Below are 15,368 nucleotides of genomic sequence, written 5' to 3'. Positions count from 1 at the left end.
AAGTGGGTGACCGAGCTGGATAACAGAGAGAAAGGGGAAGAGAAACAAAGATACCCGTAATGTATGAATACCTGATAGAATGTGGTTGAAGAATGCCTGGTTACGTTGATGTCGAAGCCAGCAGAGCTCAGTTCCCAAGAAGCAAGGAATAATAAGCATCCATGAGACCCATCTCCAAGGTCACCTCATTCCTTAGCGGTTGAACCACAATGCTAGCATTCACTACCCCCTACCTAGTAATAATGCTGGACCTATAACTCAGCCTATACTCGAACAATGTGGTCTCCTGTGGTCTGTAGTGCCTCCGTATGCAGACTATCAAGGACCCAGACCTGACCTTCGACTCGCAAGCCCTCTCCATTGCCCATCTCATACCCCTAGCACATCTCGACACAGACACTGATCGAACCTCATCCCCGACTCTCAATGCGTTGAGTTTTTTTCGAGACCACACTCTTATGCAAGAAACTTTCAAAACGACAACCCCCAATCTTAAGAAGCAGAAAAACAAAACGCGAAACCTCCCGAATCCATGCCTTAACCATTACCCCCAATTGTTTGTTGTTGTTGCTTCTGCGGTTGTTGTTCCCAAAAAGAAAAAGAACATACATTACAAGACATATCCCGCTGCCCACTTTAACACCCCTCGCCAACATCCAAAATTCCATCCTCTCATCGACTCTACATCAACCCTCCAAACCCAACCACGAACCACGTAAAGCTCAACACCGTCACCAAGCTCGTCGCGATCGCCACGCCAAACGCGCGCCGATCAATCAAGCTAGACATGGCGCCGCTGCAAGACGCGCATTGCCACCCATCACCCGTGTCGTGATACGGCTGGGGTTCGTACATACCGAACGTGAACCCAGACCATGTGCCGAAGTAGCCGGCCTCGGGGGTGGCGCTGATGCCGCCTTCGGCATTGGCAATCACCAGCGTGTACTGTTCCGTAAGCAGCGGGTTGCGGACGTTCTCCGTCTGGAACTTCTTGGTGTCCCAGGTGTAGGAGCCCTGCTCAGCAAACGACATGTTTTGCGTCAGGGTCCAGGGCTGGGGCACCTTGGAGCAGCGCACGTAAAGGTCGATGCCCGTCGGAGTAGCCTGCACGTTGGTGTAGTTCCACACCCAGGTCACGTATTCGCCGATCTTGTAGAGCTGGTAACCGTCTGTCGGGGCGGGGGTGATCATGACGACGCCGCCGGGCGGATCTTGAGGGTCGAACTCGGTCTTCTTGGGCGCCCGCGTGGTCGTGGCGTTACCTGTCACTTTGCCGGTGCCCGTGGCGGATTCGGATTCGGAAAGACCGCCCGTGTTGAGATCGGTGAAGATGGGTTTCGGAGGGCCTTTGGAGGTGGTGGTTTGCGGGGCCTCTTCCTCTTCCTTTTCGTCGTCCTTGGACCCTGTGGGCTTAGCAGTCGGTGTCGGGGTTGGGGATGGTGAGTCTGTGGGGTGATTGTTAGAACAGAGAAGTTTTCTGGAATTTGAGGGTGCGAGGGATGCGCACCTTCTTTGCCGCCGTCATCTTGCCTCACAACCAACGTCTCGATCTCGGGAAGCCATCTTGGCCATTGGAGAGCCGTCACAGCAGGCGTCAAAGAGAGAAGGGCCACAGCCAAGTGGCCTGCCGACATATGAACCTTCATCGTCGTCGAGGATGGCGAAAAGGGTGGAGGATATGTGGTGCGGCTCGGGAGCCGGTAAGTGGAAACGACCACGGGAGACAGAGCCGTGAGCCGAATCCCTGGGAAACGAGTTGTTTCACTCGTTCAACGCCGGAGAGTTTCCTCGTCGGTGACAGTGTGCTGGTTTGGTCGAACGATGGGTGCAGGTCGGGAGTCGTCGTGTGTCACGGTCACGGTCGTGGTGTCGAGGATTCGAGGATGCTGGGTCGCCCCTTATTACTGCTTGTCTAACCCCAGGCAGGCCAGCGGAAATGGCGTGGAGCAAAAAATAATAATCCTGGAAAACAATGTGATCTGCCGGACAAGCCGGGCAAGCAAGTCAATGCTGTCGAAACGAATATCCGAGGAACCGTGCAGCGCTGGGGTTTGGACTTCCAAAGCGAGTGTTCGAAGGGTAGCGAACGTCTGGTGTGTGTGTGTGTGTGATGGTGAGAGCGAGTGGTGGTTGCTAAAGAAACAAGACGGGACAGAGCAGCGTGTGGACGTGGCCGGGAGACGGGGGACAGACTGCCAGAAAAAAACAGGAGAACGACAGATGATTGGAATGCATGGCTCCAATGCTCCCTCCCCACAGCCAGATCGGATGCAAGTGGATTCCACAACGACTGCCCTGGCGATGCCCTGGCTTGGCCAACAATCGGGAGGGCGAAGGCCAATCACAACGAGTGGAGGCACAGTTCCAGGCTCAGCTCCTCGGGACCCAGTGTGGCGTCTTTGGTAGGATCCCTGACTGATCGGCCAGGGGGTTTCCAATTGTCTTGCAGCCGTTCACTTCATGAGGTTTGTGACTGACGTGATGTCAAGGATAATTCCCTTGATGCTGCCCTGTTTATGCTCACGCTTCTGCCATGTTGAAAACTTTGCTGGATAGCCTCGTATTTCGGTCGATGCGGGAGTTACAAAATACGCAACCACACACCAAAGCTCAGGCTGTCCTGACTCGGCTGACGTTTTTGTCCAGCGTCACGCCGGCATATGGCTCGCACAACACGATATTTTTAGCCGGGTCCCAACACGAGGACTCGTGATGTTGGCGACCGCGCATCAGTGGGCCGCTCTGCGACTCTGTGGGCAGTCAGATCCAAACGCATAAGAGGCTCACGTTTCCCAACCGCGCAATCCTTCTAGATTGTTCCCTGATGGCCGCATGCCCGAATCAGTTTTACCGGCAGATCAGCTTCAACAAACTCACTGTGCTCCCGGTCCGTTGGGCTAGGGGTTTATGATACTGTCTGTTTCCTCCCTCAATCCAAAGGTTCCGGCGCCAAGAGTGTTTGTTGCCGCGGGGCACTGCCCGTACGGAGAACCTAGGATCGACCGAGAGATGCAACGCCGCACAGTGAAACCAGGGCTGCCCTGCCCGAACGATCCTTACTGCCGTTACACGGGCCCGTCAGCAAACTCGGTCTTTTCCGGGCTGTCGATTGCCGGCACCGCCCCGTGTCCCCGATCGGCCACACACGGATGTTTTCTGTTTGCTTTCATCCCCGCCGAACGTCCCGGTTTGCGAGGCTCCGGGCATGTTTGATAAGTATCCGGGGGTCATGAGTAACCTAAGTGAGGACAGCTAGGCACGGCACTGGGTAGCACGGGGATAAGGACCGTGTCACGTCTGCGGCATGCCTGTGTGCTGGCATTCCGGTTGTCCAGTGGATGAATGGTTCAGACAAATCGGCCGTGCTACCGAGCCTTCTGCATGGTGCGAGAGCCCCTCAAGCCCGCATTCAAATGTGGGGTGGTGGTTGCCGGTTCGAACGCTCGACTGGCAGCCTGCTGTCATTCATGGCCAAGACGGGTTGACAGCGCGAACTAGAAGAAAGTTCAGTAGGTAAGTACATACATACCGCACGTGCATGCTGAGGACTTCATAAGGAGGGTAGTAGGTTAGGGACATGGACTCTGGATTTGGGTGTAACAGTTCCCTGGATCCAGCCCCGAGAGTGTGCATTCTATCGCGGCACATTGACATGTGCACAACCTTCTTTGTTGGCTGGGGCGATGTGGTGGGTGCGTCCATGTGCCTCAGGTTTATCAACCTGAATTCTGAATTTCTCGGTTGTGTAGAGACCTCATGCTGGCCGATCTGGGCAATCCATCGGCCTCTTCATCGCCTTCCACTGTCGAGTACTTAATGCCCTGCGAGATCATGTGGTCAATGTCTTTCTGGATCATATCCATAGGTATGTGTTGAGTTTGGCATCTTACTGTGTACCTAGGTAATCCCCCTGATGTCAAGGTGCAAACGGACGTTGGGCCATGACCCGGCCATTTGGGTTGGCGAGCACCTTCCTGGCTCCCGACTCCATCCACCTTACTGGTAGCGGAGAGCTGCACTTTCTGTGCCCCTCTTTAGGTTCCTTCCCATCCCAAAGATCAGAATGTATCAGCCCAACCCGGAAACCGTGACCAACTAGGAGTGAGTGTCTGCTATCATTGGAAGAGTTGCCGCCAAGCACCTCATCAGATTGCCATACACATCTCATCACCCCAACCCCGAACCCCAAACCCAGGAGTGAGCGGGCAGCACAGCAAGCAGCCTTCCCGTTCGATCAACTTTGAAACCCACATTCCAGCCTGATTCCTCATCTTGACTTTCTTTTCTCTTTCCTCCAACACATCACCCTCATTTACCATCATGGCGTCGTCGTCGTTTTCGCCTGGTGGTTCCCAGGTTACCATTGACCGCGATTATTTTGAGACGCTGCTGCGAAGGTATGTACATACAGTACAGTCCCATTCCATCCACTCATTCACACCCCGACTCCCCTCCATACCCCTCCGAGTCAGTCCGCTTGTCGGGATCATCGGATCAGCCAAGAGACAGGACCGTGCAACAGGACACCCGACGCTGACCCATGAACGCCACAATGCATAGGGCACAGTTTGTAAGTCGACATCTCGGAATCAGATCTGCAGAGTCGAACCCGTGTCTGACCTAGTCCAAAGAATACCGAGCCGCCCCCGCGGAACGGCTATCAAGCTTCGGTTGTACTCTCACGAGCCGAGTATGACCGACTTGTGTCGATCGCCAAACAGTATGGTACGACCGCGACGCACCTCGTTCTCTTCCATGGCCTCATTTTTGTGTCCCAATTGTTGACCTTTTACCAGGCAATCTCACCCGGAATCTTCTCCGCGGCGGCGTGACCCAGGAAACGGTGGATGTATGAGCTCCACCGCATTTATGTTCAGGCGCCGTTCCAGGGCTGCCCTATAGACTGTTGGTTGACGCATGAACACAGTTACTCAGTCAAGATGACGAAACTATCCAGGCTGCCTACAACCCGGTGCCAGCAGCTTCGGGGGGAACCGACCTGGATGATGGAGGGGTCCGGTTGAACCCACCGCCGAGGCAGCAAATTCAACCCCCAAAATCTGTCGCCTATGTTCCGCGTCCCGATACATCAAATGACCGCCAGGCCCCGCGCCGTCCTTCCCACGAGCAGCGCAGCTCTTGGGCCGACGTCGACGGGGAAGACGGAGACGACGATGACGGCCTGGATTCGCCTCTCGAACCGCCTCCGGGTGCCGACTACGTTCACCAGCCCCAATACGGGCAACGCCAGCAGTTTGAGCGTCAGTGTTCCCGCACCGTCCAGCTGTCCAACCTCGCTGAGGGAACCACTCACGCCGACATCACGGCTGCTGTCCGCGGAGGCATGCTTCTCGACATCTTCATGCGCAGCCACGACCGTACTGCTGCGGTTTCATTTGTCAACTCGGCCGACGCGAGGAAGTTTTTGGACCACGTCCGCCGGAATGATCTGTACATCAGGAACAAGAGGGTGCGTTTCCCTTCTTGCCACACCTGCGCCAATCGTTATGTTAACCAGCTCCTTAGATCGAGGTCAAGTGGAATGACCGGCAGTTTGTTCTTCCCGGGCATGTTGCCAACAAGATCGCCGTGGGTGCCAGCCGCAACTTGATCTTGCACGGCTACGACAGCCGCCACACTGAGGAGATCATCCGTGAGGACCTGGACCACATCCATAACCTCGTCGTCATCAAGGTTGAGTTTTCTGGCGGGAACTGCCACATCAGCCTGAACTCTATTCACAATGCCATTTATGCGCGTCAGTGCATGATGAGTCGCCTGTGCGTCCTCCGCTTCCCCCGCCCCTTGTAAACAAAATCCTAACCCTTTACCCAGGAGGTACAAAGGGAAGAAAATCACCTACGATGTCGACGAATGTGCCCAACCCTACCCTCAGCCAGCGCCAGTCAAGACGCGCAATCCAACATCTGCACCGAAAAAGCCTGTCACGGCTGTGCACAACAGATTTAATTTGCTTGCCTTGGATGATGTCGAGGACGAGGATCTTCCTGTCACGACTACAGCCCATTTCCAGCAGGCACATAATGCCGTGGGGATCACGGCTTGAGGTTGAACTGTAAGCCTTGTTTATGTTTTATTGTTCTTGGGGATTTCTTGCCCGGCACCTTGGATGGCGGAAGCCATGGACTCGGGTTCAGGCTTGATGAGATGATGTCGAGTTGGTAATGAAGCTTGAGGAAAGGAAACTTGGCTGGCTACTGGCCCTCGAGAGGTGGCCGAGAAGAAGAACCGGGAGCAAGAGTGCGAGAGGATACCCATATTTTAAGTTTCTTGTTTGTACTAAGTAACCAGACTGCCCTGGAGGTCCCTATAACGGGGAGAAGTGTTGTTGAAGTAGCTACCTAACGACGTAAACGACGTACTTTACTGTAATCTGGGATCATGAGAGCATGAAGTCTTTCGGTGTTGCTTGTCGAGTCTATTCCGTCGGTGAATGCTCGACAGTACCAGAATGGAGGAGTAGAGAATGATTGGAAGCCTGATTGTTAGTATGTAGGATGTGCTCAAGATGTTTAGTTAATATAACTCAAGAAGCACCAAAGGTGATGGCAATCATGTTACGACGTAGTTCTGGTCAGCTTAAACAGTGCAGCACAACGCTGACAAACTGCCAGGCTCAAAGTTCAAATTGCAACGCTCTCTACCTGACGTCACAGCATTGAACATTGTTTTCTTCAACCCTCCACACCTCACTTCCTCTCTCCATCTCAGCTTCAGTCTGCGCATCCTCATATCACCATGACGGGGTCCTCTGCCCTGTTGTAACCGCCATCCATGCTTCCCTCCTTCCTTCTCTGGGGCTGCCTATCTCCCCACATTCCCGGACACCGACTCCAAATAAGACAATAGGAAATTCCTATCCGACGGGCTGATGGCCGTCTGGCTGTCGCGGCGGGACTGACTACCACCCTGCCCAGCTGGAGCAGCAGCGTGGTCGGCACCACCTTGCGGCACACCACCCGCAGCAGCAAACGACCCAGCCCGAGAATGCGGTGTACTAAACCTCGAATCGCCACTAGCACCACCGCCACCACCAATGCTCTCTCTCTTCCCCTTCCCTTTGTCATCCACAAACCCAGTAGGCGAAGCCTGAGCGCCTGAAGCGTCCTTGCTAAACAGCGACAGCAGCTTCTGCCTCTGTTCGACGGTTGAGTCGTTCTTGCGGTGGTGATGCGGGAGGACGTGATGATGCTGCTGCTGCTGTTGAGGCGAAGGTTGCATAGACGGGGCGGCGTGAGTGCCGATCCCGCTGCTGCCAGCTGGGGATTGAGAGAGGTAGGGAAGGCTAGCTGCCTGGGCGGCTCCGTAAGGGAGTTGAGGGGAGCGGTTAGGTTCTTGGATTTGGTGGTGCTGCTGGTCGAGAGGTGGCTGGTGTTGGTGTTGAGGGAAGAAGGACGTGCGGTCGCGCGGGGAAGAACCGAGACGTTGTTGTAGACGCTGCATTTGGGCCTGAGTGGCCGGATCCTGGGGGTGCTTGGCTTGATCGGTTTGTTTTGGCCGGGCCAAGATCTGGTAAGGGCGGTAGGGGAGGTTGACCTCGGAATTCATGGCCGGAGGCACCGCTGCTATCGGATCAGGAGCAGCTGTAGCAGCAGGCGGCTTGTATGACGGACTCGAAGGTTCGTTCTCGGTGCCAGAGCCTGGCCGTTCTCCGTCGTCGGGCGGCATCCGGATTTCGTTGCTTAGTGGGGAGCGAGGACCTGCTTTCCGGAACATGTCTAGCAACATTGCCCGGTGAGAGTCTGACGGCGGAGTTGGCTTCGAACCGTGCTGAGCTGCACGAGGTGACGTGCGGACTCCTGCGGCAGGTCCCATGTATTGAGGGAGAAACTGTGTCGTCGGGTTCGGCACCTGCGCAGCGGGTGCAGTCGTCGTCCATGGAGCCGGGTGTTGGGTGCTGGTCTGCGGAGACGCGCTCTCTTGAGGGGTGTTCCCGCGAGACTTTCCCTCAACACTCTCGCGTGATCCACTCTTGAACGCATTCAGCAGCGACATGGCATGGCTTGATAGCTGGGGCGCCGGCTTCTGAGCCTGCGGATGCTGGTGCGCGTACGCATCGTTCCGCGGACTGTAGTATTGATTTGGTCCAGCATGGTATTGACTATATTGACCACTTGGCGGAACATGAGGGCCTGTAGGCTGAGCGTATTGGCCGCTCGGCGGAGCTTGGGGACCTGCGAGTTGACCGTATTGGCTGCCCGGAGGCACCTGGGGACCAGCAGGTTGATCTTGCTGCCCGCTGCTGCCAGCTTGTTCGGGAAGAACCGGAGTCTGGAGGATACCCCTCGTAAGGATGGATTGCTGCACTTGCGGCGGCAGCGGTTGAGGATGGAGAAGTGGCGGCTCACTTCGCTGTTCCACCACCGGCCCAGGGATCGTGCCACGGCCTTGTTGAAGCTGGGCCAAAAGCTGTGCTGGTCCTTGGGGTTGCCCCTGAGGTTGGGCATATTGCATGGAAGCTGGCGGGTTCTGGAACGAAGCCGGCGGCATAGGGAAGTTATGAGGCTGATGATAGCCGTGGGGTGGCATGTGATGGGCTGGAGGTTGGTGGTGAGGTGCATATGGCTCCGGGGGGTTCGAGTACATATGCTGATCCGCAGGAGCGTGCGGGTATGGGGGATCGGCGTACTGATGAGTTGGTTGCTGCGGTGGCTGCTCCGCCGATATGCCTTTTTGAAGCAACGCCATGAGAGCATTACCTTTGTCTGTTGTTGACGTCGAGGTATCTGTCGCCTGCAGACCTTGAGCGTGAGCTTGCGGCTGAGCATTAAGCAACCGTTGAAGCTCGCGACCAGCTCCCTCAAACGTATCGATCCCAGCAGCACCATTTGTCGGCTCGGGGACCGGGTCCGTTTGCATGCCGAGATCGTCTTCAGTAAGCGGCTCATCGACGTGCTGCGCTGCAAGATGGGCACCAGGGGCAGCGCTGCGGAGTGCATCCTTCTTCTTCTGCTGCTGCACCCACTTCTTTAGAGGCACCAAGAACGGCGCCACCATGTAAAACTTGTTGGCGTTGGCTCCGACAGCCTCCTCGTTCCCGTTGCTCCCCTTTTTGCGAAAGGCCGGTAGGTCCGAGAGTTTGTACCACTCAATCTTGCTGATCTCTTTGCGGGTCTTGGGTTCGAATACGGTGTCCATGGGTATATTGCGGAAGATGTAGAGCCGTATCTGCTGCTCCCGCATGGAGATCTGAATATATTTGACGTCCTCATCCTTGGGCACCAGGCCGGCCTTCTTAAGATCCAGGCCAGTCTCTTCATAGACTTCGCGAATCGCACATTCGAGATCGTCTTCGTCCTTGTTGATCTTGCCTCTCGGGAAACTCCAGTTCGCGCCCTTCTTCCAGCCCTTGACCAGCACGGTGTGATCCATGGCCTCGTTCAGCAGGATGGCACCGCGAACGGGGACGCGCGTCTTGTACTGCATGAACTCATCAAAGGCGCGCATGTGGTTCTCCTCGGAAAAGGGAGCAAGGAGCGGGCAGTGGCGGAAGATGCGGAGGCAGAAGGTGCGCAGAGACATGGACGGGAGAGTCGGGTCGAGCGGTCTAATAAAATCCTCGTAGAACCATTGCGCCTCTTCTACTTGGAAGCAGATGCGCGCAACGGACGAGAGATCCTCCTTGGGCAGGTGGATGATGAAGCGGACGCAGAGGTCGTCCAACCCTGGCGATGAGTGTCAGCGACAAACGGGGCATGATGAGGCATGTATCCGAGGTGCGGCGCACAATCTTCGAGCTGCATCTTGCTTTCGGTCATGTTGACGTTTTGTTACTGCGCATGTCGGTAGTGGCGTGGAGGGGGGATGAGGGAATCTTGAGCGCTGCGACGGCGCGCGATCGGAGGTCGACTCGCGATCTTTCAAGTAATTCAAGGGAGATAAGAATACAGGACCCCAAGTGGAGGGAGGAGGGAGAGAAAACAGAGGGAGAATGGCTGCTCCCGGTGTTGGTTCGAAGGCGGGGAGAGACTGTGCTGCAACCCCACCAAACACCCAGAACCGACGGGACAGGCGATGGGATGGCGGGCGACTACGGAGTGGACGGTGCGCTGCGGCTCGGGCGCCGGCTGTGGCTGCAGCCCAAAGAGCCCAATGGGGCAGAAAAATTAAAAATCGACGATCAAAGATCTGGGCCGCTGCAGCCTCTCTCGGATGATGGTTTGCATCCAGGCACGCTTAGAATTGGCTGAGGGAGAAAGGGAATCAGTTGGGTTCCTGTTGAGGTGCAGAAGCAGACGTGGATTGACTTCATTTGTCTCTGGGAGCCGTGGAGCTTGCGGCGGGCTCCCGGGTCGCGGCGGCCGGTGGTGGCTCCGATGGGATTGCGCAGGCACGTGCCCCGCATTGGGGACATCGCCGCCACATTCTTGGTGGATTAGCCACATGTTCATGAGTGGGGAATGACGTTCATGTGGCTGTGCTAGACGATGCCGCCGACGCTGAGGGTCGGACAGGGGTTTGCCGCCTCTTTAACCAACCGCCGTCGCCATCCTGGGACACACCTAGCCTCACAGTCCAATGAGCTGAACAGATCTGCGAAAATAGAAGACTCATTCTTGGCAAACGCAAGCGCGCTTACATGATTCTTTTGCCACTGAAAATGTCAAGGCCACGGCGGGCCGCTCCCTCGGCGGCTCACCTCCATGTTGTCCTCCCCCGAACTAGGCCACGGTTGGCCAAGTCAGCGCCAAATGCAGCTGGGAGGATGGGATGACGACCGTTAACACCTGGGGATTGCTGTGGGCATTGTTTGACACACATTGTGAAGTGGCCAATGCCAGACACGAGAGGCCGTGTAGCTTGTGTCAAGATCCAATGGGGTGGGAGGCCCTTCGAGGCTGCTAAGCCTCGAACTTGGTTGTTCAGGTTAAATACGTCATGTTCGCCTAGTTCTCTGCTTCTTCTGGGATTTCTTCCTTCTTTGCTCCTTGGACCTCAACTATCACCGGCAAGCTGAGAAGACCGATTGTGATCCGAGCCAGCGGCCATGAGCGGCAAGAAACACAACAAGGGCAGAGCCCTTCACCTGCTCCGGAAGCAGGCATGGCAGTTCTTCAAGAAATACAAGGTTGCGTCAAACAAGAGTGTGAGTGCACCCCACTACGATATGAACGCCAGCTGGTGAGGAAGACGAGGCGTTGACTCTCGACTTTAGAGCATCCTGTATGCCGGATCTGGGAAGAAGAGGCAGAAGAGGGAGGTGTACCCAGGCCTCGCCCCAGAAGACGCGAAAGCCTTGGTCAAGGTCCGGGAAATGGCCTACAACTATGATCAAAAGTTCAGTGTTTGTGGCATCCGCTTCGGGTACACAACCATTATCGGGGCGTTCCCAGTGTAAGTCATGTCTCCTCGCTGCAGAACCTCTCCCGAAGAGTCTATCTTGCTAACAATCCGTCTATAGAGTTGGCGACTTCCTGGAAGTTTTCCTCTGCCTCAAGCTCATCCGCGAAGCGAACAAAGTCGCTGGTGGTCTCCCAACTTGGATTCGTTTCCTTATGATCCTCAACGTTATCGTCGACCTACTGGCTGGGTTTGTTCCTATACTGGGCGACTTCGTCGACATGCTCTTCCGCGCAAACGTCCGCAATGCCTGGATGTTCGATGCCTTCATGTGGGCCAAGTCACAGGCCATTGCCAACGGCGGCGTCGTCAAAGACCCGGAGGATCCAAACAACAAGGCGAAGTGGATTCAGATGGGCGAGGATTTGATAGGGTACGCGGTCCACAAAATTGCACCCCCGAAAGAGCCCAACTATCCGGAGGCTGCTCGTCTGGGATACCAGCCCGCCGAACCTCCGGCGTCTGATGGGTCCGCTGCACCACCACGACCACAACACCCCAACAGAAGCCATGATTCCCAGGTATTGGGTGGGAGGCCATCGCCGGGGCAGTCTGTTTGAAGCGGTGTCATCAACGGATCACGCAGAAAGTAAGATGATGAAGTGCTGGGCTGCCGCATTCAGGACGATTGATGGAATTCGAGGAAATCTTAGGGATCATGGAAAGCGAGCATCATTGGCGTTTAGATTGCCTTGGGACATGGTTGGATCATATAAACATAGAAGCCAGAACGCGTTGCCTTGCTCTAGACCCGCGAAACATCTCAATGCTAATCATATAGTTCGTTTCCGTCTGGTTGACTCTCTTGAGACTTCGGGACACTGGCGGAACCCATGAGCTGCCATGACATCATCCCGACGCGACGACAAGGAGCGAAGACGCGTCGTCACGTGTGGAGGGGCACGCCCCACGACAGCTATTAACGACCCCGGACAGCCATGAGCAGGCCTGCTCGGACGAGATCGACGACGGTGAAAGTTGGACATGGGCTTGTCGGGGAAACCCCATTCCATTGATTCCACATCCGTGTCCCAGGGTGCCGGGCGAGAGGTCCAACGAAGCATAGAACTGAGCAAGGGCAGCACGGTTTTTCGCGGATGGCAGGTAAGAACACAAGGGACTTGAACTCAGGGAAGGGAGAGATATGTGGTCCTCCCCGAAGCAAACAATGGATTGGATTGTCCACACGAAGAGAACACGATGCTGTGATGGAATTGGCTTCAATGCAGGAGGAACAACCCTCTCTACCACGCGTATCCAGGTTCCATCAGCATCAACACAATCAACACGCGGACTTCCATGGATGTGCCGGGCCAAGCCGCGCCCAGCTCCGGCGTGGATGCACCTCTGTGTCATCCGTGGGGCCATGAACGGACCTCGAAACCCAGGCTTGAACCAGTCAGCGCGCTTGGTTGAAGATCTGATAAAAAGCGAGGTTGCGCCGACCGGTGCGTTCGGGGACTGGGTGGATCGATGCCTGGGCCGACCCTGGGATGTTCCACATGCGCGCAGGCCGCAAAGGGACAAGATGGGACAAGAAGGGGGCTGGGCTGGAGCTGGGTGCAACTGGCGGGTGTTGTGTTGACGCCCTCAGGCCCGAGCTTCCCAAAGTGTGCAGGGTTTCCAGGGGGCCCAGGTCAAACGGGCCCCACGGGAAGAGGCGAAAAGGGACGAAAGAGACGCGTCGACGCGAATCCCTGCAACCCTGCACTCGCGGAAAAAGGTGGGGCCCGCGTGCAAGACGTGCAGCATTTAAGAGTCGCGTTGGAATTCCAGTTTTCCTGCTCCCTCTCTTCTCTGTCTGCGTCCACAACCAACTTTTCCAATCCGCACTCTACCCTCAGTCGTCGCCATCCGCTGTTGACGCACCTTTTTTCACCTCAGTGGCAACATCCCACAACGCCAATTCCCACCAGACACAATGGCTGCGCAGGTTACGCCGTCCAAGCAGGTGAGTGCCCCGCCCCGTCCGAACTACGCGTCAACCGCGTTCAAAGCTGACTCGCGTCTTTTCGCAGGCTGCTTCCGCCATCGAGAACCTCAAGATGGAGTCTCCCATCAAGAAGCTTGACTTCACCGGCGCCAACAAGGAGAACGCCCCCTTCGATGCCGACCTCGCCACGCTCGAGGCCGAGATGGATGCCGCTCAACAACAAAAGTCGGGCCTCCCTAAGAAGGAGGAGCCCAAGGCCAGCGTGGCCCCGACCATCAAGCCTGAGGAGGCCGACGAGCCCCTCCTCCAGGAGAACCCTCAGCGCTTCGTCCTCTTCCCCATCAAGTATCATGAGGTACGTCACGCGTCGCGACGCGCCTCGACGCGTAAAGTGGAAATGTGGAGACCCCAAGCTGACCCTTGCTCTTTCCCATGCAGATCTGGCAAATGTACAAGAAGGCTGAGGCATCGTTCTGGACGGCCGAGGAGATTGATCTCTCCAAGGATCTCCACGACTGGAACAACCGTCTGAACGATGACGAGAAGTACTTCATCTCCCACATTCTCGCCTTCTTCGCCGCGTCGGATGGCATTGTCAATGAGAACCTGGTCGAGCGCTTCAGCGGTGAGGTCCAGATTCCCGAGGCCCGCTGCTTCTACGGCTTCCAGATCATGATGGAGAACATCCACTCCGAGACCTACTCTCTCCTCATCGACACCTACATCAAGGAGCCTGCCCAGCGCAACCACCTCTTCAATGCCATTGACACCATCCCTGCCATCCGCAAGAAGGCCGAGTGGGCCCTCCGCTGGATCTCAGACCGCCAGTCCACCTTCGCCCAGCGTCTGGTCGCCTTCGCCGCGGTCGAGGGCATCTTCTTCAGCGGTGCTTTCGCGTCCATCTTCTGGCTCAAGAAGCGCGGCCTCATGCCCGGCCTGACCTTCTCCAACGAGCTCATCTCGCGCGACGAGGGCCTGCACACCGACTTCGCCTGCCTGCTCTACTCGCACCTCAAGCACCGCCCCAGCAAGGAGACCATCCAGGCCATCATCACGGACGCGGTCAAGATCGAGCAGGAGTTCTTGACCGAGGCCCTGCCGTGCGCCCTGCTCGGCATGAACGCCAACCTCATGAAGCAGTACATCGAGTTCGTCGCCGACCGCCTGCTCGTCGCCCTCGGCAACGAGAAGGTGTACCGGGCCACCAACCCCTTCGACTTCATGGAGAACATCTCGCTCGGCGGCAAGACCAACTTCTTCGAGAAGCGTGTTGCCGATTACCAGAAGGCCGGCGTCATGGCCAGCACCAAGAAGCTGGTTGCTGGCGATTCCGATGCCGGCAAGGAGGACAACGAGAACGGCATCAGCTTTGACGAGGACTTCTAAACCAGTTTCCTTTCTGTCTTGGCGTGGCCGTTGTCCTCTCTTGTCATCGTCTTTTCATCTTTTTCTCTAATACCCCCTCTTCTCTTTTTGTACTACGCGATATCGCTTGTTTTCTCTGGTTCCGGCATAGAAAGTAGAAGCGGCTCACAGGATGTTGGCTGCTGCACCTTGCCGGGGGGAGGGGAGGCTGGATGTTTGATCGACTTTGTATTGTCGTGTATAAGTGCCCCATGGTGTTGGGCATGATGGCGTTGACGGCGTTGGTTGGCACTCTGTTTGGGATTAGGTACATGACGGATGAGTGGATGCCGGGGATAATGAGAATCGGGCAGATTTAGGTGCAAATAGGAATACACGAGTGAACATGTTGCATCGGCGGTCTTGATGGTTTGCGTGGCCAAGTCTTCCGTGTTCCTCTACGTTTGCCAACAAAATGTTTAAGATTTGAGTCCAGAGGTTGAATCTCACTGCCACACCAAACCAGTACCTCTTCTCAACGTCGGCCATGGCCATCTTGTCAACGTATTTTGTTGTCTTATATCAGCTAGTCTATCAAGATCCATGCCACACCACATCAACATCCCAATCCCTTGACCGACATACAATCCCAAGTCCCTCACCAAAGCCTTTCTTCGCTCTCATTTACCCTCCACCCTCCGCCTCCTCAACATCCCTTTTCATAGAAAAG

General features: G+C 56.0%; 7 protein-coding genes across 7 annotated transcripts; 3 read left to right on the top strand and 4 right to left on the bottom strand.

The window, feature by feature from the left end:
- Positions 1–410: 410 nt before the first annotated feature.
- Positions 411–656, bottom strand: VTJ04DRAFT_244 (uncharacterized protein; the record flags this gene model as incomplete). The annotated part of the gene is made up of 1 exon (XM_069360229.1): positions 411–656. One exon carries the CDS (start codon positions 654–656, stop codon positions 411–413), a length of 246 nt encoding a protein of 81 aa, XP_069222854.1.
- A 25-nt stretch (positions 657–681) lies between these two features.
- On the bottom strand, positions 682–1,646 carry VTJ04DRAFT_243 (uncharacterized protein; the record flags this gene model as incomplete). Its single annotated transcript, XM_069360218.1, has 2 exons — positions 682–1,445; positions 1,508–1,646. 2 exons carry the CDS (start codon positions 1,644–1,646, stop codon positions 682–684), a joined length of 903 nt encoding a protein of 300 aa, XP_069222853.1.
- A 2,674-nt stretch (positions 1,647–4,320) lies between these two features.
- Positions 4,321–6,067, top strand: VTJ04DRAFT_242 (uncharacterized protein; the record flags this gene model as incomplete). The annotated part of the gene is made up of 7 exons (XM_069360207.1): positions 4,321–4,397; positions 4,561–4,570; positions 4,632–4,725; positions 4,797–4,849; positions 4,928–5,470; positions 5,527–5,780; positions 5,836–6,067. The coding sequence occupies 7 exons, from the start codon at positions 4,321–4,323 to the stop codon at positions 6,065–6,067; spliced, it is 1,263 nt and encodes a 420-aa protein (XP_069222852.1).
- Positions 6,068–6,825: 758 nt separating this feature from the next.
- On the bottom strand, positions 6,826–9,779 carry VTJ04DRAFT_241 (uncharacterized protein; the record flags this gene model as incomplete). Its single annotated transcript, XM_069360196.1, has 2 exons — positions 6,826–9,686; positions 9,749–9,779. The coding sequence occupies 2 exons, from the start codon at positions 9,777–9,779 to the stop codon at positions 6,826–6,828; spliced, it is 2,892 nt and encodes a 963-aa protein (XP_069222851.1).
- Positions 9,780–11,008: 1,229 nt separating this feature from the next.
- On the top strand, positions 11,009–11,921 carry VTJ04DRAFT_240 (uncharacterized protein; the record flags this gene model as incomplete). The annotated part of the gene is made up of 3 exons (XM_069360185.1): positions 11,009–11,107; positions 11,177–11,355; positions 11,423–11,921. The coding sequence occupies 3 exons, from the start codon at positions 11,009–11,011 to the stop codon at positions 11,919–11,921; spliced, it is 777 nt and encodes a 258-aa protein (XP_069222850.1).
- Positions 11,922–13,282: 1,361 nt separating this feature from the next.
- Positions 13,283–14,680, top strand: VTJ04DRAFT_239 (uncharacterized protein; the record flags this gene model as incomplete). The annotated part of the gene is made up of 3 exons (XM_069360173.1): positions 13,283–13,312; positions 13,380–13,649; positions 13,733–14,680. The coding sequence occupies 3 exons, from the start codon at positions 13,283–13,285 to the stop codon at positions 14,678–14,680; spliced, it is 1,248 nt and encodes a 415-aa protein (XP_069222849.1).
- A 43-nt stretch (positions 14,681–14,723) lies between these two features.
- Positions 14,724–14,972, bottom strand: VTJ04DRAFT_238 (uncharacterized protein; the record flags this gene model as incomplete). Its single annotated transcript, XM_069360162.1, has 1 exon — positions 14,724–14,972. The coding sequence occupies one exon, from the start codon at positions 14,970–14,972 to the stop codon at positions 14,724–14,726; it is 249 nt and encodes an 82-aa protein (XP_069222848.1).
- Positions 14,973–15,368: the final 396 nt, after the last annotated feature.

This window comes from Mycothermus thermophilus (assembly GCF_041956435.1).
Source record: "Mycothermus thermophilus strain CBS 625.91 unplaced genomic scaffold VTJ04scaffold_1, whole genome shotgun sequence".
NCBI classification, from domain to species: Eukaryota; Fungi; Ascomycota; class Sordariomycetes; order Sordariales; family Chaetomiaceae; genus Mycothermus; species Mycothermus thermophilus.
The sequence above is the reverse complement of the archived record's forward strand: the minus strand, read 5'-3'. Positions and strand labels throughout refer to the sequence as shown.